The 22124-nt window shown below is 39.5% G+C and overlaps 1 protein-coding gene across 3 annotated transcripts in view; it reads left to right on the top strand.

The window, feature by feature from the left end:
• The window catches only part of LOC112571642 (tyrosine-protein phosphatase non-receptor type 12-like), an 88093-nt gene that overhangs the window by 23152 nt on the left and 42817 nt on the right, over window positions 1-22124 (top strand). For 2 of the 3 annotated variants that reach the window (XM_025250791.1, XM_025250794.1), the window contains exons 3-5: window positions 690-766; window positions 14405-14539; window positions 17609-17677. In XM_025250791.1, coding sequence (XP_025106576.1) covers window positions 690-766; window positions 14405-14539; window positions 17609-17677 — 281 coding nt within the window. Of the gene's footprint in view, window positions 1-689; window positions 767-2291; window positions 2445-14404; window positions 14540-17608; window positions 17678-22124 lie in introns of those variants that run through there. The other variant, XM_025250792.1, reaches the window with a different exon arrangement.

Genomic DNA, 22124 nt, shown 5'->3' with positions numbered 1-22124 from the left:
TTGTGTGGCTAAAGGGGGGCGCGCGGACGTACCTTTGTTCGTCAGTGGGGGCATCACAAGTAAAAGGTTGAGAACCGCTGTCTTAAACTGATTTTCCTTGTTTTAATTTCTAACATGTCATTTGCCATTTTATATTGTTCTTCATCCATTTTTATTATTTTGTACTATCACTGGTGTTGTTACTGTGATATACCCTTAGTTGATGGCATGTCATAAACGAAACATTTTCTTGTTTAGTTATTTTTTAATTCCTCCTTAACATATTCAAATTTTACTTTTGCATATTTTGCTTCATTGTCCTCTTAAGTCATTGCTTAGGTTCAGCAATTTTGTTGCAAGGAATTATGCTACTTCAGGGCTTCTGCTTACGCAAAAAATTGCGTACAGTACGCATTAAAAGTTCAGAGGACCCCTTCAATTTTCGTCAATGGGGTCCCCTTCAAATTTGGGCGAAGAACAGGGACCCCTTAAAAATCTGAAGAAGGGGTCCCTGGGACCCCAAAGAATTTAGCCTTAGCAGAAGCCCTGTACTTTATGTTTTAATGAATCTTAATTTGTAGCACTGCCTTTCACAGAGCTATTTTCAATGGACTCAAGTGTGGCAGGTGATTAAAATAATTACCAGAAACAGAAAATTCCATCTGCTAATTAAATATTTTATTTTATCTTCTCACCTCATTATCAATAAGGGGATGACAGAAGAGTTGTGCTGTCCACTATTGAAGGCGAGGCAGGATCCAGCTACATCAATGCTACATTTATAAAGGTAAGCTTTTCTTGCAAAATATAACTTAAGTTAAAAAAAAAAAAAAAGAATAGTGTAGTAACACACAACTGAATACCATATAGCCAAACCAGTGTCTTACTGGGGTTTTTCCCCTACTATCACCTCTATCAAGCCAGTGAGATTTTGATTTATGCCTAATTGACTCCAGATAATGTGATGATTGTTGCTTTAGCAGCACACTTGAGTCAAAGAGCTGTGTCAATGATGTATTTGTAGAAAGTTTCAAAAGTACTAGAATTCAAGGGTTATGGCCGCGGTTCTCAAACAAAGTGCTTACAAGAGGGGTGTGAAGGTATTAATTTTTTTTTAAAAGTTTCTTATACCGGTATTAGTTAAATTAGCGGGGGTGAACACGGTTCACGGAGGCGGCAAGACGTGTTTTTGAGTGCTCTCTTTCTTCGACAGTTATTTCTACTTGTAGTATTGCAATTTGACCAGATTCATAGTGAGTAAAGTGTGCTACAAGTATGCCTTCAGACAATCTTGTTTTTCGAAGAGTTTGTGGATCTTTTACACCAATATTCGTCAGCTTTATGCTGAAGAGAGTAAAACTAAAACTGTGCGGGTCGCCATGCTTACGTTGAAGTCCCGAACAGACGCTGCGGTGATCGGTCTGTTGCTCTCGTTTTTATTAATGTTATGTGGAGATGTGGAGCCAAACCCTGGTCCCACTGGTAAAGACAATAGACAAACAAGACTAGCTACTGTCAGCGCAAGAAGTGCAAGTGCAGACAGGGCAGATAGTGGTGCAGTACACACCGAGACTCAGCACAGTGCAGAGCCGACCTTGTCGGATGTTATGTCAATGCTGGTGAATATGAACGCAAAATTCGATGAAGTCAAGGATGATGTCAAAAAGCTAAAAGACTCAAGCTCGACCCTCGAAGCGCAAATGAAAGAACTGCGGCAGGAAAATCTTGTGATTCAGCGCGAGCTCCAACAACTCAAAGCAGAAACCGATTGTCTACAGAAAAAGCTAAACGAGGCGACAGGAAGATTGACGATTTAGAAAGTAGAACAAAGAGAAATAATCTTTTGTTCTTCGGCTTTCCTAAGAAAGCCAACGAAACGACAGACGACTGTGAAGCCAGCGTGAGTTCTATTTTGAAACACGAACTTGAAATTCCAGACACAATAGAGTTTGATCGGGTACATAGACTGAACAACAGGAACGACGCACCCATCATCGCCAGATTTACATTTTACAAAGACAGAGTAAAGGTCATGAAAGCTAAGTACAAATTAAAAGGATCAAAAATTTTTATTGGAGAAGACTTATCATCGCGGGTGCGTGAAATGAGGAAACTACTGATCCCACACATGAAGAAAGCTAGAAGTGAAGGAAAGAGGGTGAAAATGGTTTTTGATCACCTATATATTGATGGGAAGAAATTCTATGCTGATACAGACGGTGCCCTTACTGAACAAAGATAGGATTCTGGCCGCCCTGCAAATCATTCCGCTTCAACTGGTAAAGTTGCTCGTTGGTCGTGGGAGAGTGTTTATAAGTCTAAGGACATTAACCCCAACGAAGATAGACAAAAGCAAAAGAGAGTTACATCCCTTGATTGTGGAAATGGAAGCAGTGGTGATGATTCAAGTGCTGGCATACACAATAAACTTTCCTTTCTACATTGGAATGTATGTGGACTGCAAGGTAAACTAACGAACAACGATTTCCTATCCTTCATAATGGCATTTGACCTTATTTGCCTTGTAGAAACATTTATGGAAAACTTTACTTCTACAATATTCTCAAATTATCACTGTTTCTACAAACCGGCTATTAAATTTAATAACCAAGGTCGTCGTTCGGGAGGTCTGTTATGTCTAATTAACAATAACCTGATACCATATATTACAAAAATAGACACAAATTTTCATAATTTGATTGTTTTTCGAATTAACAAAATCTTATTTAATCTTGATAAAGATATTATCTATATATGTGCATATGTACCACCTGAAGGCTCTCCCTTTTACCCATACTTTGGTATTATCAATGGTTTTTCCATTATCGAAGAATGCCTGGTGGAGTGTATGCAAAAAAAATGGGGATATGTATGTCATTATAGCTGGAGATTTGAATGGTCGGACTGGGTGCTTGAACAATAATGATTCTACTGATGCTGACTTTGTCACAGAGTTACTTGTACCTGATAGCCATTCTGTCAAGTCAGATAGACTTTCACATGACCCAGTGGTCAATCAGTATGGGAAGCTTTTACTTAATCTATGTGCCTCTTTTGAGCTTTATATTTTGAATGGTGTATGTCATGGCGACCGTGATGGTTGCTACACCTACATTGCTGATTCAGGACATAGTGTTAATGATTACTTTTTAATGTCAAAAGAACTATTTTACACTCATAATGAAGCTATCTCACTGTTTGTTAAACAGAGATTTGATTCTGATCATATGCCTGTAAATTTGCAGTTTAAATATGACAGATAGGGAACTGACAGGGAAGTCATGTGAAGTAACAAAAAAGAAGCATACACTAAAACATTCTTTGCCTGGGATAATAATAATGCCTCTAAATTTATAACTAATATGAATAAAGAAGAGACTATATATAGTTTAAATCAGGCAATCCAATTGATAGACAGACATAAATGGGGCTCTAGACCTATTTAATGGCTGTATTAAGGAAAATGCTAAGTGTATGGAGAAATGTATCAATATTTGTAAAAAAGAAGAAACAGACAATTGGTTTGATCATGAATGTAAAAAAGAAAGACAGTATGGAAAGCCCTTAAAACATTTAGAAAAACACTTCATGAGGATGACAGACATACATATTGTAAAAGAAGAAGAGAATATAAGAACTTACTGAAAAGAAAAAAGAAGTTATTTAATGAATCAATAATACAAAAGTTAAAGTCTGCCATAAAAAACCAACAAATGTTTTGGAACACACTACATAATATGTCTGCAAAGCGTAGTAATTACAACAAGATTTCCCTTGATACCTGGTATCAACACTTCAAAAAACTACTTGAGAAAGACATTGGCTGCTCTAATAATGATACACCAGAAGTTAACGACAACATTTTTGACCGACCAATTTCAAAAGAAGAAGTATTGCATGCTCTACGAAGAATTAAGAATAATAAAGCTGCCGGCCCAGATATGATAATTGGTGAACTCTTAAAACATTCATGCTCTATTGTAGTTGATTTTTTCCATAAATTTTTCAACGAATTATTTAACAAGGGTGTTTTTCCAGAAAAATGGACAGAGTCAATAATGATAACTTTATTTAAAAAAGGAGATAGGAGTAACCCTAACAACTATAGGGGTATTTCCATTTGTGATGTAGCTAGCAAAGTGTATGGTTTCATAATTAACAGCAGGCTACATGAGTGGATGATGAAAAACAGGTTGTGGGGAATACCAAGCAGTTTTAGGAAGGGATACTCAACTGTGGATCATATGTTTACTCTATTGGGTTTGATTCAAAAACAGTTTGCTCTCAATCGTAAGTTATACGTAGCATTTATTGACTTTGAAAAACCGTTCAACTCAGTTAACAGACATTTACTATGGCACGTTTTGTTAAAAAACGGGATCCCAAGTAAGCTGTTTAAATCTATTAAAACCATGTATAATAATGTAAAAGTAAGAATCAGCTGTGGAGCACAGCTAACTGACTACATAAACTGTACAAAGGGGGTAAAGCAAGGGGATGTGTGTAGTCCTGTATTATTCTCTCTCTTTATCAATGAAATGGCAATGATAATCCAGAACGGAAAGCATGGAGCCTCTTTATCTCTAGATTACTTAGAACTGTTTATATTACTATTTGCAGATGATGTTGTCTTGATAGCTGAAACAGTGATTGGGCTGCAAAACCAGTTAAATAACTTAAGTATAGCTGCATCTACCTTGGACCTAAATGTGAATCTAGATAAAAGTAATATTGTAGTCTTTCGCAAAGGAGGGTTTTAGGAACTAGAGAACGTTGGACTTATAACAGCACTGTAATGCCTGTTGTTAATGTATACAAATATCTTGGATTGTTGTTCACTACTAAGCTTAGCTTCTCGGCTGCATGTCAAGATTTGGCAAACAGAGGAAAAAAGGGCTTACTTTTAATAATGAAAACTCTTAGATCATATAATAACACAAGTGTAGATGTATTATTGAAACTTTTTGACGCCCAAGGTTCAACCTATCTTGCAGTATGGTGCAGAACTATGGGGATTAGACAAGGCATCTCATTATTGTGAAGAAGTCCACCTTTTGCCTTAAAACTCTTCCTAGGCTAGATGGCCGAACCCCAAATGATTTAGTGTATGGTGAACTGCATAGACACCCAATTACAATAAACTCAGTTAATAAATGTGTTCGATATTGGCTGAAAATAGAATGAACGATGAAAGACTGCCCGTAAAATCTACAAAATGTTATTTGATTTAGATACAAAAGGTAAATCTAACTGGGTATCTAATATTAAAAGAAAGTTATTTTCATTGGGTTTGGTTTTGTGTGGTTAAATCAAGGGGTACAATGTGAAAGAATGTTTATAAATAAATTTAAAGAACGACAAGTTTTGTGTAGATGGCAAGAGTGGGAGGAACACATCACTAGTAGTGAGAGATTTTCCTTTTATGCTACTTATGGGATTTCAGGAGCTGTCAAGAAATATTTACAATTAGACCTTGATTATTATTTGTTGACAATTCTTGCTAAATTTCGGATGGGTGTATCTAATATTGCTGTTCATTATTTTAGATATAGAAGATATAATTCACTTGACCTTTTATGTCCATTATGTAAATTAAGTGAGGAAGATGAAGTTCATTTTGTTTTGAGTTGCGAAGCCCTACATCATTTTAGAATAAGATGCTTACATAAAAAATGGTATACTAGTCCAAATAAATTTAAAATGAGTTTGCTACTAGCCTCATCAAATGAAAAAGTTGTTAAAAATCTGGCATTGTTTCTCCTCCATGCCTTCCAGTTTAGAAAATCTACAATTGAAGGCAAATAAGCAATTATGAATGTATTTTCCTTCTTTTCGTAACCATGTACTGATGTATGAAATATTGTATCATTTTGATGTTACTCCCCCTTCAAAAAGGGCAATGGCCCATTGAATAAACTACTTATGACTCTTATGACTCTAGTTAAATTAGCTTACATTACTGGCTAAGGGGGACGCGTGGACATACCTTTGTTCGTCAGGGGGGTGTCACAAGTAAAAGGTTGAGAACCGCTGGGTTATGGTGTTAGTGATGATGACAGTGATCGGCAATCTTATCATTCATGATGAGGACATACACCCATGACCACACAGGTGTATGTTGTTCCTTATTTTTGCAGTTCTGTTAAGGATGTTACCATGGGGTTTCTTGGTTTATAACCATAATTTAACATTACTTTCTCTCGCCATAAAATGGTCTAAGTTCTCTGGCACACCGTTAAACTACACTAACCCTTTTTTTCTGACTGCCTGCCTCCTTGCCATCTTGTGCAACAGGAGGAGGTAGTTCTTACTAGACTAAGGTTAGGACACACATATGCCATCCAGTTGCACACCTTTTATGAGGTGAACCCCCACCAAGTTGTCCTTGGTATTGGAGAATTTATACAATAGTGTAATAGTTTTAACAATCCTGGGCTTCAGAGTATTCAACATCAATTTTTGATGAAGGCTTTTTGTTTTTTTCTTAGTCAGAAAAGCTATTTTTTGTTTTTAAAAAGAATTGGATTATATTATAAGATTTCAGATTGTTAAATATCGTGTTAAGTTTTGGTTTTTGGATTCTGGTTTTATTGGTGGCTTTTTTAATCCAGAACATCCCCTTTTTATGTCCTCCCCACTCAAGAATATTAGTATTGTTCCTTATTTTAGCAGTTCTGTTAAGGATATTATCATGGGGGTTCTTGCTTTATAACCATTTAATTTAACATCGCTTTCACTCACCGTGATATGACCTCAGTTGCTCAGTTAAACCATACTAACCAGGATAACATCCTTCGTTGCAACAAGAAAATTGTTTTTATTTTGGTCCCTGGGCACACTGGTATGATGATGATGATGATGTAGTTTTGTAGCGCGCTAGTATCTGCATCACAAAGATACACTCAATGCGCGGTGATCCCAGCATCCCATGTATCCCATGTTCCAGCAGACCAAGCCACCAGTGCTGTTTGCCAGTCTCTGGGTAAGTTGCAAAAAACACAAGCAAATGTGTTCAAACTTTCATGTCAGTTTGCGGGTAAGATCTTACAATTCTTTGTGGGTACCTGCTAACAGGTATAAGTCGTCTGTCTGCAAAGTGTAGGCTGTAGAGGAACCTTCCACCAATGGAAATAGAAGTGTGATGTTCATGAAGGGTTTCACACATGATGTTTTTCAAGAAGATATTTAACAGCACTTGTGATAGGGGTCACCCTTGATGTACACCCCTTCGATGACTTCAACATTGAATTTTTGCATCATATGCTATAGCCCCTTGTGACAGACTCTGTCAAAAGCCATTTGAAAGTCTATGAAGTTGTGATAGAGGTCCCACTGATGCTTCTCTGTAAAGATCTGCTCAAGTATGCTTCTGCCTGGTCTGAATCTAGCCTGTTCTTCTGCTAGCAGATCCTCGTGGTGGTACTGATGTGGTTCTGTATTACTTTCAGCATGATTTGCCTATCTGTCTTGCCTTGTGAGCACAGGGGAAATTGCTTGCAAGGATCCTACTCCAAGGACATAGCCTATAACGTGGCTCTTTATGACATGGTGGACTTGTGATTGGACACATAGAGTATATCATACTGCAATCCTTTCCCATCCTGGTAGGAACATGGCCAGTTGGCCTACAAGTGCTTTTTTATTCAGGAAGAGCCAGGCTTATTTTACAGATAACCTCCGTATCTGGAGGTTATTCTCCTATCCACTACCTGGCTAGTGTGTCAAGGGCATATTGTGGCCATTGAAAGTGTTGTGAATACAACACAAGTTTATTAATCCATAAGGGCAATTCCAAGCCACCTATCTGGGAACTCCAAGGCTTTATCTCTACACACCAAGATTCGCATCTTTAACACAAATGTAAAGTCAGTCCTTCTATATGGATCTGAGACATGGCGTGTGACAAACACCATCACCAACAAGATTCAGACATTCGTCAACAGATGTATCTGCGCCACATCCTCAACATCAGATGACCTGAGGAGGTCTCCAATAAGGACATCAAGAAGCGGAAGTGGGGCTGGATTGGACATACCTTGCGAAAGCCGGCCAACAATTTAACAAGACAAGCTCTGGGTTGGAACCCACAGGGGAAGCGCAGGGTTGGGAGACCCAGACAGGCATGGAGAAGATCAGTCCACAGAGAGGTGGAGGCAGCTGGCATGAAATGGTCCCAACTGGAAAGTGACGCCCAGAACTGGATCCGATGGCAGGGTGTAGTTGCGGTCCTATTCCACGTAGTGCTCATGCTAGTAATATAGAGATATAAGTACATTCATATACATTTTGAATTAATGGGTCGTTTTCACTCACGTGATACACACGTTAGCAACGAGGCACTGTCCGCCATCTTGTATCCCTAATGCTTCGCTTTCTTCAGTGACTCTATATCGGCTTGTGGCCATGTGTCACGACACTGCTAGCATCTCTCGTTCTCACTCTCTCAAGCACACCAGCAGAGTCAGACACTTGCGCGTTTTTTCTCTGAAAAAAACAACAAAATGATTTTGCCTGTACAAGTCTGCCTACGTTTATCAATAAAAAAAAAAAAATTAAAAAAAAACCCTATGAAAACACAGTCACTATCACAACGGCTCTTCCTTTCGTCTAACACATCTACCAAGTGCACTGAACTCCTTGCACACTATTAAAACTCACTGTCTTGGCAATGTCTCCTCTAACACAATCCCAATACAGTGAAGGTTGACTGCCCAGAGTTCATTTCCCGTCTCGGGCACGCTGTTCTTTCTCTGCACGTGGCATCTGTTTACAGGGCTGGCTGCTTGCCGTAATATAGCCTTAGTTGCTGACACGGCGTAAAACACCAATGCCCCCCCCCCCTCTAACACAATCGCAGCAGTCCGGTGGCGCAACGGTTAGCGCCTGTCACCAATGCAGTGAAGGTTGGCTGCCCTGAGTTCATTTCTCATCTCGGCACGCTGTTCTTTATCTGCACGTGGCATCTGTTTACAGGGCTGGCTGCCTTGCCGTAATATAGCCTCAGCTGCTTGCACAGCATAAAACACTAATCCCCCCTAACACAATCACACAAATCCCTGTATCTGTTACACACTATTCAAACTCACTGTCTTGGCAATGGTTCTTCCAGCTAAATGTCTTTCGAGTATGCAAGTGCCTACAGCTCTAAAATGGGGGATTGAGCATGAAGACAAGGCCAAGCAAGAATACCTCAGCAAAATGCAAGGGGATCATCGCTGTTTTATTATGATTGAGTCAGGACTCCACATGAACCCTGAGTATCCTGTTTTTTGGGGCCTCACCAGATGCCATGATATCATGCGAGTGCTGTGGTGCTGGATGTGTAGAAATTAAGTGCCCTGCCAGACTGAAATCGATAGATGCTACACACCAAGACCTAGACTTTTTGCAACTGGACAACAATCAGCAGCCAGTAGGACTCCAGGAGAAACATACGTACTATTTTCAAGTGCAGTGCCAGATGCACATTGCCAAACAAAGCTATTGTGACTTTGTTGCCTGGTCACCGCACCTACTGCTCCTCAACATAAGAATTTTTCCTGATCAGGAATTCTGGGAGGAAAAATCTCTGCAGGCTGCAATATTTCACAAGGAATGTGTCATGCCCGAGATCCTGGCACACTATTTCTCAACTATGAGAAAGTCTTTGGCGACATTTAACTTGCCAACATTATCTGCCCAAAAGAAGTTCTGTGTGTGTGTGGGAACTGATGATGGGCTACCCATGATTCACTGCATCAGTGAAAACTGTCCATACAACATGTACCAAAAAAAACATGGCTGTGTCACCACTGCAGGAAATGATGAAGTTTATATTTTCTACAGACTTCATACTACATGATAATTGAAGAGACAAATGTTGCAATAGATGTATATGTCTAATATTAAATACTAACAGTACATAGTGACACATAAAATTATGTATGTTGGACATAGAGACAATATCAAGGTGTTGTAAATAATTTTTTGTTTTATAAACTTTTGCACATTCAAATGCATATTTATTAATCCTTTTCAGAAAACTTTTGTGTCTGCTGACAGAACATAATTTTAGATAAAAAATCATTACAGGCTAAGAAGGAACATATCAAAATCCCAATCTAAATAACATTACTGATATGGATTCACTCTCCATCCCAGCTGCTTGGAAATTATCTACCATTGTTCCAGTTCCAAAGATAGTTTCAGCTCGGCATCTCAATGACTTTAGACCGGTGGCCTTAACATCGTTGGTCATGAAAGTATTTGAGACAATCATCAAATCATTGATTCTTAATGCCGTTAATAATCGTCTTGATCCCTTGCAATTTGCATACCAGTCCAAGCGAGGTGTTGATGATGCTAAACTGTTCATCCTCCACACTTTAATCAAACACCTGGAGAATCCTCAAGCCCATGCTCGGCTATTATTCGCTGATTTCTCTTCGGCCTTTAACACTATCCAGCCACATATCCTAGCTCGAAGACTCCTCGACGAGTTTTCCCTTGATCATCAGCTGGTGTCATGGATAATTCACTTTTTGGTCGACAGGCAGCAACGAGTTCTTGTCAATGGCACTTTTTCCGACTTAACCACCACATGCACCGGCTCACCTCAGGGATGTGTTCTATCCCCGCTTCTGTTTATCCTGTATACCAACAGTTGTCGCAGTAGTCATGAGGGTCACTATCTTGTCAAATTCTCTGATGACACTGCACTGCTGTCTCTCCTTAGCGGGCCGGTGCACACTCACGGTGATGCTTTGGATGAATTCATTGTTTGGTGCGATGACAACTTTCTAGAACTTAATGTGAGTAAGACGAAGGAGATTGTCTTTGATTTCCGTCGGAATTCTCCACCGTGTCCCGTCTGTGTCATCCATGACAAGGAGGTGGAAATTGTTTCTGCTTTTAAATACCTGGGCACCATCTTCGATAGGCGACTTTGCTGGGATGTCAACACTCAATCTGTCGTGAAGAAGGCTCAACAACGCCTCTTCCTCCTACGGAAGCTGAGGTCCTTCTCTGTCTCCCCCCAATTTCTTCAGCTTTTCTACAGATCACATATTGAGAGCGTGCTGTCCTTCTCGTTCATCTGTTTCTATAATAGTTTATCGGTGAAGGACAAGAGCAGCCTACATCGGGTGGTATTCACCTGCTCCAAAGTCATTGGATCCACCCAGAGTTCTCTTCAGGATCTGTATAACAAGAGGACTCTTCTGAAAGTGTCTGCCATCCTTCGTGATGACAGGCATGCTCTGTCGGGTGAACTTGTCCAGCTCCCATCAGGTCGCCGATATAGTATGCCTGCCTGCAGGACAAACCGACTGCAGCTGTCTTTTGTTGCTTCAGCCGTCAGACTTTTGAATGGATTATGAATGTGATGTGCATGCGATCATGTATGACTTTAATCGAGCTGGTATGATTGACTGCAACACGACTGCCTGTGGGTTTAATATATATAATCGAGCTGCAACTAAATTGCCCTCTAGGGATTAATAAAGTATTATCTTATCTTATCTTATCTTATCTTATCTTAAGAAGAACTATTGGTTAGGTAATCTAAAATCCACAAAGAAGCTCTGGCATCAATATTGATCTGAATTAGCTTCTGAGCAAGCAAACGGCATTTGCATTCAAATGACAATAACATTTGATTCAATTATACATGTTTGAGTATCCTGCTAATAAGCAAAAAATATTAACAATATTCTGTCAACAGCAAATATTTTGATCAACAACATACAAAGCATGATATCTCCAGCAAGCAACAAATTCTATATTGACACTGTTTCACATCAACTTACCAAGTAACTTATCTGATCAGTTGGATATCATCATGCTATTATAAATAAAGTGCGAAAGAAAAAGAAGTGCAGTAAGGTAATTGTGCATTTTATATCTGAGAATAACTTCTCTGGTAATGTAAACATATACAGATTGCAATAATAACAATAACAATAACAACCGACTTTATTAATCCCAACGGGCAATTTAGATGAGAGCTGTGCCCTGTTTCCAAAATATATGTATATGGGAAAAAAAAAACAAAAAAAACCCCCAAAAAACATAATTACATCACCTGGTAACAAGTTGGACAACAGAGAAGTATTTTCAATTATGTGTTTGTCTGAAGCCCTGCCACCAAATGCATCTGAAATGTAGCTGATTGACCCTTGTGGTGTGATCCCAATCAGATATTTGGCAGAATTATATTTTTTATAGTTGGAATAAATTTGGATCTTATTGGTTTGGCCTGAGGGTTTCTGTGCTTCAAGTTCAAAACAGTCAACAATAACAGCAACTTTATCTTTAAAGTTTTCTCTAAAGCACATTGGCATAGTTTCAGAGCTTCTCTTGAAGGCCAGTGCAACAAAAAAGACAACCATGCCACAAGTACATCAAGAGTTCTATGAAAACTCCTTTGCACAGTTGACACGGATACTTTCACCTGATATCCTATATCCTGGAATTGGTAGTTCAGCCTGATCTTAATTAAACACAGCAAAAACTCTTGCTCTTTGGACAGTGACTGTATTTGATTAGACATGTATGGCTCTACCGTTCTGAAAATAAGGTCCATTACTGCCAATGTCCTGTGTAGAATGGAACTTTAGCTTCATTTTCAACATACACCTGTCTTTCATAAATAGAACAATGTCTGTTTTTAACTGAATCAAGAAGTCTGGTCTCAGAGTCCTGCATGATTGCATCTATATTTAGTCCAGTCAAATCTGTTTGAGTGTTCTGAACATTTGAACGTGAATCTTCTATGCCACCATGTAAACTTTCTTCGCAAGCACTTGAGCAACCAAAATCACATTCACACAATTTTTCTTCCTGGCTTGTCTCACTGCTGATCGATTTTCACTTCTTGCTTGCAGTATGTAGAGTAGGGACAGATGCATTACCTCTTTTGCGAGACACAAGCCTCAAATACCTGTTTTTCGAAGTCTCAGCTTCTGAACAAGTACTTGATCGCTCATGTCCCAAGTGTAGAGTGGGAAGCCAGGAAGGGCTGTTCCGGAAATTCACATAGGCTGGCTTTTCTAGACACAAGAATAAAACAACCCATGAATTACATCTTTGTGACATTGACTACAAAAAAATAATAATAATCAGCACTGAAACAAAATAAACCAAATACACGTCTAAAAAGAAAAATAATGAAATAGAAATAACATTTTTTATCCTCTCTATATATAGCTATAGTTTATTAGTCATGGTCATGCATAATGCAAGTCTTGTTTCGATGTTCACTCAAGTCATGTTAACTGTCACCAACCTACAATGAAGAAAATATTTATCACAGTGTGTACAACATGCAGAACAACGTTAAATACTTTAGCAAATTCGAAAACATCTGGTTTCTTACCGCCAACAAAGTGTTTCGAACAGATAAGTATTTTGTTCCACTTCTCTTCTGTTGTAATATCCTTTCGATCAGTAAACGGCTACCTTCCACAGACGATGTCGTTCTTCTGTAAGTATTCTTGTTTCGTCACCTTGGTTAAAAATAATTTTGGGTATCCTATGAAAAGATACATCTAGAGCAGACCTGAGCAAAGGCCGACCCGCCTCCTGTCTCTGACCGGCCTGCCCGCTGGCCCGTCTGCCAGTATATATACTATATATACAGTATTGGGTAAAACTTAGTTAACTATATTAGTCCGGCCCTCTAAAACCATCCCAATTTCTCATGCGGCCCCTTGGGAAAATTAATTGCCCACCCCTGATCTAGAGGAACATTTCATTTACTGCAGGGCTTGTTTCCGCATCCTTTTATACTGCAGACGACCATGATAACCGATCAGTTGCTAGCAAGTTTCTGTAACCATGCACTGCTTTAGTAGGGCAAACAAAATGGCCGCTGAAGCAGCGCGCAAAAACTGATGACGTCACATGAAAACGACCCATTTCTCTCTCACACACACACACTATCAACACACACACGTATTCCTAGCAACAGAAGATACAGTTGGTGACCTTAGATCACCTCAGGATCATGGCCAATAGAGTTGATCAAGTAATGACATGTGGAATGAACAAGTTGCAGTGATGATTTGTTCTGTATACAGGCATTGTGTACCTACAGCCAGACCACAATAGTGGAAACTTGCATGCCAATACATGATCAAAATAGAGAGGATGGGGAAAGCATTCCTAAGGTTTTGCTGATGACAAAAGGCTCCCAAGTCCCTCTGCCTGATTTCAGTGATCTTGGAACATATATTAACAAGGGAGACAAGACTGTTCCTGTTCCCTAGGGAAAGGCTGTGCACAGTTGGTTTGACCTGCAGTGTAACTCTTGCTCAAGGCATGCAAAGATACTTATCCTTTTATAGTGTTTCTACTCCTTTCTGTTAGAAATTTGCTCACAAATCAATAAGTTCATAGAATCTATTTTTTCACATTAGAAACTAGTAAACTGAACTGTTTTTTGCAGGGTGTTGATGGTGAAAATGGCTACATAGCTGCACAAGGCCCTATGCTTAACACTGTGAATGATTTCTGGCGCATGCTGTGGGAGCATAAGACAGAAGTAATTTTCATGGCCTGTCGTCTAATAGAATGTGGCAAGGTAAGTTAACTAAAGTGTTCATAGTTGTAAGGAATGGCATATTAAAATTCTTGCTTTATAAACACATTAAATTTTGATCCCAACCATGCCCCGAAAGCTGGGTACAACTCTGTGTAAACGCTGTACAAAGATGGATGATGAAAATGGGTTCAAATTTTTTTCTATGAAGTCAGTATGCATCCACTTTTGCAAACTGAGAGGTGTGTTTCCAAACCCATCTATTTCTGTTAATTGCACGGTACTCAAAGTGGACCAGAAAGTAAAATTCATCTTTGACCGTAAACTGTTTTTTCTCATATCAAATCTCTACGCCTTTCTTGTCAGGAAGCCTTGGACATTTTTAGAGTAGTTGGCCATGTCAGCTGGGGAGCGGACTGCACGGTCCTGCTTCATCTGTATCGTGCCCTGGTCCGCTCCAAGCTAGAGTTTGGATCCATCCTCTATGCTCTGCTCAAGAGTCCTACCTCAAAATTCTCAATCCTATCCATCATCAAGGGCTCCGCATCTGTTTAGGTGCCTTCCGCACCACTCCTGTACAAAGTTTGTATGCAGAAGCTGGTGAGCCTCCACTTTCTCTCCGTTGTCTGAAACTCATACTATCCTATGTCTATCATTTAAAAGCTCATCTTGGAAACCCTGCATACCATGCTGTTTTTGGACCACAACTTGCTGCCCTTTATGCCATTCGTACCAAGTAACAAAAGCCATTATCACTACGTGTAGCACCTCACCTACTAGCTACTGGAGTAGATATTCAACAGGTAGGCCTCTCCATCTACTACCAATCCCTCCTTGGACCCTTCCTGTTCCAGAGATTCATCTTGATCTTACAGTTTGTGTCACTGTTGGCCTTATCTTTCTCCAACGTTTTCATGAACTCCTATCTGACTACCTGGATTCTGTTCCATCTTTACAGATGGCTCCAAAGTCCCAAGTAGGGGCACGGTAGCTGCAGCAGCAGTTCCGTCCTGCCAACTGCAAAGGGCACCTTCTGTCCGTCTGGCTGATGGCTGTTCAATTTCCATTGCAGAATTTCAAGCTGTCTTGCTAGCCTTGCAGCATGTTCTCTGCTTTTTGGAGCACAACTTTTTGATTATTTCAGACTCTCTTTCTGCCATCCAAGCTCTCTTTCCCAATGGTTTTGACCACCCTCTTGTGTTCTAGTTTCATAAAATTCATGCAGCACTCTTTCAGCGAAACAAAGACCAGACTGTAAAGTTTTTTTCTCAGCCTACATTCAGTCTCTATGGCAACACCACTGGGACACTCTGGGCCAAAAGAAATTCTATGCCACTCTTCCCTGTCTTTCCGACCACCTACCTTCGTGCCATCCTGTGAGGCGGGAGGAGATGGTCCTTACTAGATTAAAGTTAGGACACACCTATGCCATGTAAGGACACCTCGTACGAGGTGAACCACCACCTGTTTGTCCATGGTTTAGGGGAAATTTTAGTGTGATACATATTATGGTCATTTGTCCTGAGCTCCAGACTATCTGTTGGCAATTTTTTTTTACAGAAAATTCTTTGTTTTCTTTGTTCAGGTCTGTCCCATTGGCAGCAGTCTTTACATTTTTAAGGAGGATAGGACTTTATCATCAAATTTAAGAAATTTTATATTCTGGTAATTGTTTTCTCTAGATTTTTGGTTTGTTGGTGGCCTTTTTGGGTTTCACCACTCCTTATTACACTTGACCCACTCTTTCACATATTGTTTATTTCTTGCATTGTCTTTTTAAAGAATGTTATGATTATATCACACAGGAGGTTTTTTCCCCATAAACCTGTTATGATAAGATTACCTTTTGTTGCCGTGATATAGCCCTAGTTGCTGACACGGCATAAAACACAAATAAACAAACAAAGCCATCTTGGGTTTCACCACTTTTTTTACGCTTGACCCAATCTTTTAGATATTGTTTACTTCTTGCGTTGACTTTTTAAGAATGTTATGTTATATCACTCCGGAGGTTTCTTCCATAAATTTGTTAAGATTACCTTTTGTTGTTATGCTAAGATTACTTTTTGTTGCCGTGACATAGCCCTAGTTGTTGGCGAACGGTCCGGTGGCGCAATGGTTAGCGCCTGTCACCAATACAGTGAAGGTTGGCTGCCCAGAGTTCATTTCTCGTCTCGGGCACGCTGTTCTTTCTCTGCACGTGGCATCTGTTTACAGGGCTGGCTGCCTTGCCGTAATATAGCCTCAGTTGCTTGCACGGTGTAAAACACCAATCTCCACCCCCCTCCTAGTTTTTGGCATGGCATTAAACACAAACAATTAGAAATCTCATCTTTCTGACCGCCTACCTTCGTGCCATCCTGTGAGGCGGGAGGAGATGGTCCTTACTAGATTAAAGTTAGGACACACCTATGCCATGTAAGGACACCTCGTACGAGGTGAACCACCACCTGTTTGTCCATGGTTTAGGGGAAATTTTAGTGTGACAATTAGGACAATTAGAAATCTCATCTTAGAACCCTGCTTACCGTGCTGTTTTTGGACATGCCATTTACATTTGTTCCATGGGCAGCTATTTTATTCATTTTGAAAGGAGATATGTTTTACTATAAGATTTAAAGTTTTTTAAAGTAGTTTGCAAGTTTATATTAGCTTCAGGTTTGTTGGTAGCTTTATTGCATAACACATCTTTTTCTTATATATTACCTACCATTTTATAATTTTGCTTCCTAATGTTTTTTGTTACTAAGAATGTTATAAAAATAGAAGGTAATTTTTCTTATACATTGTAATATCATATGTAATATAAACTCTGCAAGTACCAATTGTTTGGTTGATTGATTCTATTTCCCTGTGGACATTCATAGTAAGCTACACTTTCAATAGGTACTAGATGATGTTTAGGAAGAAACACCCTAAGCTTTATGCAAAATTATTCGTTTCAGTTTTACAACATTTTTATTTTAGTCTCTTTTTGCTCTTTAATAAGGCCAAAATTTTTTTTATTTTTGGTTCTGAAGTAACAACTGTACCTGTTGATAGTCATCATTCTCTTTATGGATCATGCATTCTTGTTATATATGTATACTTTGTTGGTTTTTTTTTTTTCAGCAAAAGTGTGAGAAGTACTGGCCTGATGTAGGAAAAACAGAACTATTTGGCAATATTGCTGTTCGCACTGTAAGTAGTTGTGGAATGACTATTATGCTTTCCATTTACTGCTTTGTTCCATGTAAGATGAAGGACCATGGACAGCACATGTATATTGATATACTCATCCCCATGAGTCATATACTTTCAAACATTTTTCAACCATGTATGTGTGTGTGTGTGAGAGAGAGATACTGTTAAGCTGATTGTTTATGTCAAAGTGCTTGCTCTACAGAAATGCATTTACTATTATTTTTAAAAGGATCCTCCGTGCACAACTGCTTAAATGTTAGTATCTTATCATACAACTAAAACAACTTTTGTTTACCCACCGCTTTGCTTTAGCTAGTCCACCCCTCTCTCTTTGCTATTCATCTTTAACTGGCCTTTTTACCTCTCCCTGTAGGTCCATATGACGGGGCTGAACACCTAGCCTCTTTCTGGCTTTCCCTTTTCTCTTCTACTATTCTTTTTCTCCCTTATCAACCCATTCACCTATACTCTTTTCCTACTCTCTGTCTTCTCGGCCTACTTCAGTCCCTGCAGCAACACCATTGGGATACTCTGGGCAGTCCTCACGAGACTAAGGTCAGGACACACCTATGCCTTGCAGTTGCATCTCTTATGAGGTGTACCGCTACCAGTTTGTCCTTGGTATCAAGAAATTTTTAGTATGGTACATGTTTTCATTAATTGTCCTAAGCTCCAGAGTATCCACCAGCATTTTTTTTGCCATGTACTCTGTTTTCTTTCTTTAGGTCCATCCCATCAGCACCTATTTTTACATTTTTAAGAAGGATAGATTGAAGCTTTTTATGTCCTGATAGTTTTTGGCTTTGGGTTTTGATAAGTTTGTGGCCTTTTGGACCATAATACTCTTTTTTACACTTTAGAATATTATTGCTGCTTGTGTGGGTGTTTATTGATGAAGATTTTGTAGTTATATCACTTGGAGATTTTACCCCTAAACATTTTAAGGTAAGATTACTTTGTCGCCGTTATATAGCTTTAGTTTGCTGATAATGCGTAAAATCAACCAACCAACCTTGGCAGTGGGAAATTTGTTCACAGTTGAATATGTATTAATAAAATGTCCTGGTCTCCAGAGTACCCAACAGAAATTTGTTATCGCGGATTCCTTGGTCTACTTGTTTAGATTCATTCCATCAGCAGCTGTTTTTGTTATATTTAAAGATAGAGTTTTGCGATAAGATTTCAGGTTCTTTATCTTCTGCTAGTTTTTGTTCTAGTTTCTGGTTTCTTGGTGGCTTTTAGGTTACAACACCGTTTTTCTTACATGTTACCCACCATTTTATAATTCTGCTTCCTTGTGTTTGTTGTTGTTACTAAGAATGTTATTGTATAACCTGGGATATTGGCATCTAAGCCTTTTAATGTAATATTACTCTTTCTTGCCATGTGGCCTTAGCTGCTGGCACAGTGTAAAACAAACAAATCGGGTCAGACACACCTATACTATGCATTCCTACCTTTTACTGGGCGAACACCTACTGGTCTGCCCTTTGGTGTCTGGGACATTTAAATGTGTTACACATGTTAATTATTTGTCCTGGACTCCAGCGAGTTTGATGGCAGTTTTTGAATGCATAGTTTACTGTATTCTTTGTTTAAAAGTACCGTAAATTTGGGATTATGAGCCATGACTTTTTTACCCAGCTTTAAATCAGCTTACACAGCAATGTGGCTTGTTTGTGGATTTTTCCAATTCTGATTAATTTTTTAATGAGCTCAAAACAGTTCACTGTTCATGTTACAGTGTTAACTGTTCACATTTTAAAATCAAAACCACATACAAGTGGGCAGGTAGACATTGGGTACATGAGTTGTTTAATCCTTGCTACTCCTTGAGTATATGGCCGCAAGAGCACTTCTCCAGTGGACCCAGTTTATAGCAGTCACCTTTGCCTTACTCTCTCTTGTTCATTAGGAATATAAGGAGGTTGAGTTCAGCTCACAATCAGCAAGGACACATTTTAAGTCCACTGTCAAATTGGCCTGTTACAGTATTTACAATAATTACTATCTGTCTACACCGCCAAGTGCAACACCTATGAACTACGATCACTGACTGTTCAACTTTCAGGTCGACATGCTGCCACTTTGTTTGAAGTTTTTGGAGTTTTATGTGTAAACGAGCTCGGACCATGGTAGATGTGTACAGCAAGGTTGCAAGACTCTTCGCTCAGGTTGCATACTTCTAGCTCTCATCAGGGCCAGTCTCCTACTGTGTGCAGGGGATGTGAAATCAAACCTGGTCCTGACCAGAACACAGAGACATCAGGGTCTAAGAGTACTTTAAGAGGAGCAGATGGTGACAGCGGCATCATGCTTCACCGTGTTTCATCCACACTCCATGCACTGACTGTTGCAGGATTGCACGGCTTTATCACAAATGTGAATACTCTGTCCACTCTGACATCGTGCTAGGAGTCTCTTGCTGGTCCTCCCATTCCCTATTTTACTTTGCAAATGCGCACGTCACATACACCGAGGGATGCCATTGGTCACTCACTCACCAACAAATGGAGTAGCAAAGAGAAAGACCACCATACTGAAGCTCTGCCCCGCCTGTAGTGGCCTGGTAGACAGATGACTAACCCCCACTCCCCATCAACATGGCAGACAGGTGTGTGAGCCCCTGAGGTGTCACTCTTTTTGTTGACTTTATTGACACCTCTGCAGCTGGCTGGTCACGGTTGGCTACTCTAAGCGCTTAGGTCTGTCTCCCACTCATAACACCTCTGCGCTCCTACTGCCTACAGCACCTCTACACTAGCACGTCACCACCCCTCCTTTCCTTGCCCAAGGCCCCTCGGGCTTGTCAACAAGCCACCCTAGTATTAATTTGGGCGATTGTTACTTCCCCATTTAAGTTACCATGTGACACTGACCTCCTCCTTGATACATTTGGAAGAGTCACAGTATAGCATGGCGTTTTCTATCGACAGGCAACTCCGCGGTGTGGGAGATTTCATAATGAACAAGATCTCCAAGCAGATTCAAGCCTCTTTCCAATCACTCGTACAAAGTATTACATTGCTGCAAGAGTCTGTAGCATAAAAAAGTAAGTGAAAATACAAGATGCATTGACATTTTGTTGAAAATGAACAGTTAAAGAAAATATTAGATGGGACTGTTCAAGATCTTGATAAACTTGAAGCGATGTTGATACCTGTTCAAGACCTATGATTATTAAGTTTCGTTTGAATGACAAAATGCACCTTATGAACAACAAAGCAGTTAAAGACAAGCTCAGAGCTTCAGACGTCAGAGTAGCAAATGACCTGACCAGACGACAGGTGACCAACATCACACCTGTGAGGAAGGGAAATATGCGTACTACAAAAATGGTAAACTTCATGTAGAAGATAGACGCACCCAAGACCCAACCCCACCAGCGAAATTTTTTTTCCCACACTAAAGAGGGTTAGAGGAATTTCAAAAAGTATACCCTGTAAGGTTAGTGCAAAGTTAGCAGTAGGAAAACCTACATTATAGCTGAAGACCGACATCCGAGGAAATAACAATGAAATGTGCGTCGCTAGGACTTGCAGTAACATCCCTTGGTATAGTGAGCCAAGCACAAGGTGGTTGAACGTAATCTTTGCAGTGCTTTTGAAAACGGCAATATTTTCTCCTTCTTAACTAAAATATTTGTGGATTACAAAATAAATTAAATGACAAAGAGTTCATCTCCTTTATAAAGAAATTTTACTTTACTGGTCTTGTAGAAACTTTTGTGAATAACTGTGCTTTCAATGTTTTTCCAGACTACACATTTTTCATTAAACCTGCTGTTAAGTTTACTCACCACGGCAGACATTTGAATGGGATGCATTTTTGATAAAAATTAAATTAATGCCTCACATTTGCAAACTAGAACATGATTCCCACAATTTGTTTTTATTTAAAATTGGCAGGAAGTTTTTGGGTTCAATAGAGATAACTTTTACATTTCTGCATATATACCATCAGAAGGCTCCCCATTTTACTCACATTCTGGAATGGAATTAATGTTATTGAAGAATGCCTGATGGATTGTTTGTTAAAATATGGTGATGGTTACCTGATCGTGGCAGGGGATTTAAGTAGTAGGACAGGAAATATGAATGTTAGCAATTCACGAGATGCTTTTGGCTTACATAACGACATACTCACTATACTCATTTGGGAGAGCCACTCTATAAACATAAGATTCTGGTACGAATCACTATGGAAAACTTTTGATTAGTTTGTGTATAGCCTTTGCATTTTCAATGGTGTGTGTAATGGTGACAACTTTGGTCGCTGAATATACATCTCTGATCATGGGCATCCACCACCAGTTGGTGCTACTTACCTTGTAGTGGTGTGGTGACTTGCAAGCCTTGTAGATCCATAGAGCTGTCGGCAGGAGCCTTGTGCTCCTGGCAGGTATTGTAACGATTCGCGACTCAAAGCGAATGCCATTTTTTTT

This window comes from Pomacea canaliculata, linkage group LG9 (genome assembly GCF_003073045.1).
Source record: "Pomacea canaliculata isolate SZHN2017 linkage group LG9, ASM307304v1, whole genome shotgun sequence".
Taxonomy (NCBI): Eukaryota; Metazoa; Mollusca; class Gastropoda; order Architaenioglossa; family Ampullariidae; genus Pomacea; species Pomacea canaliculata.
This window is presented reverse-complemented; position numbering and strand designations above follow the sequence as displayed.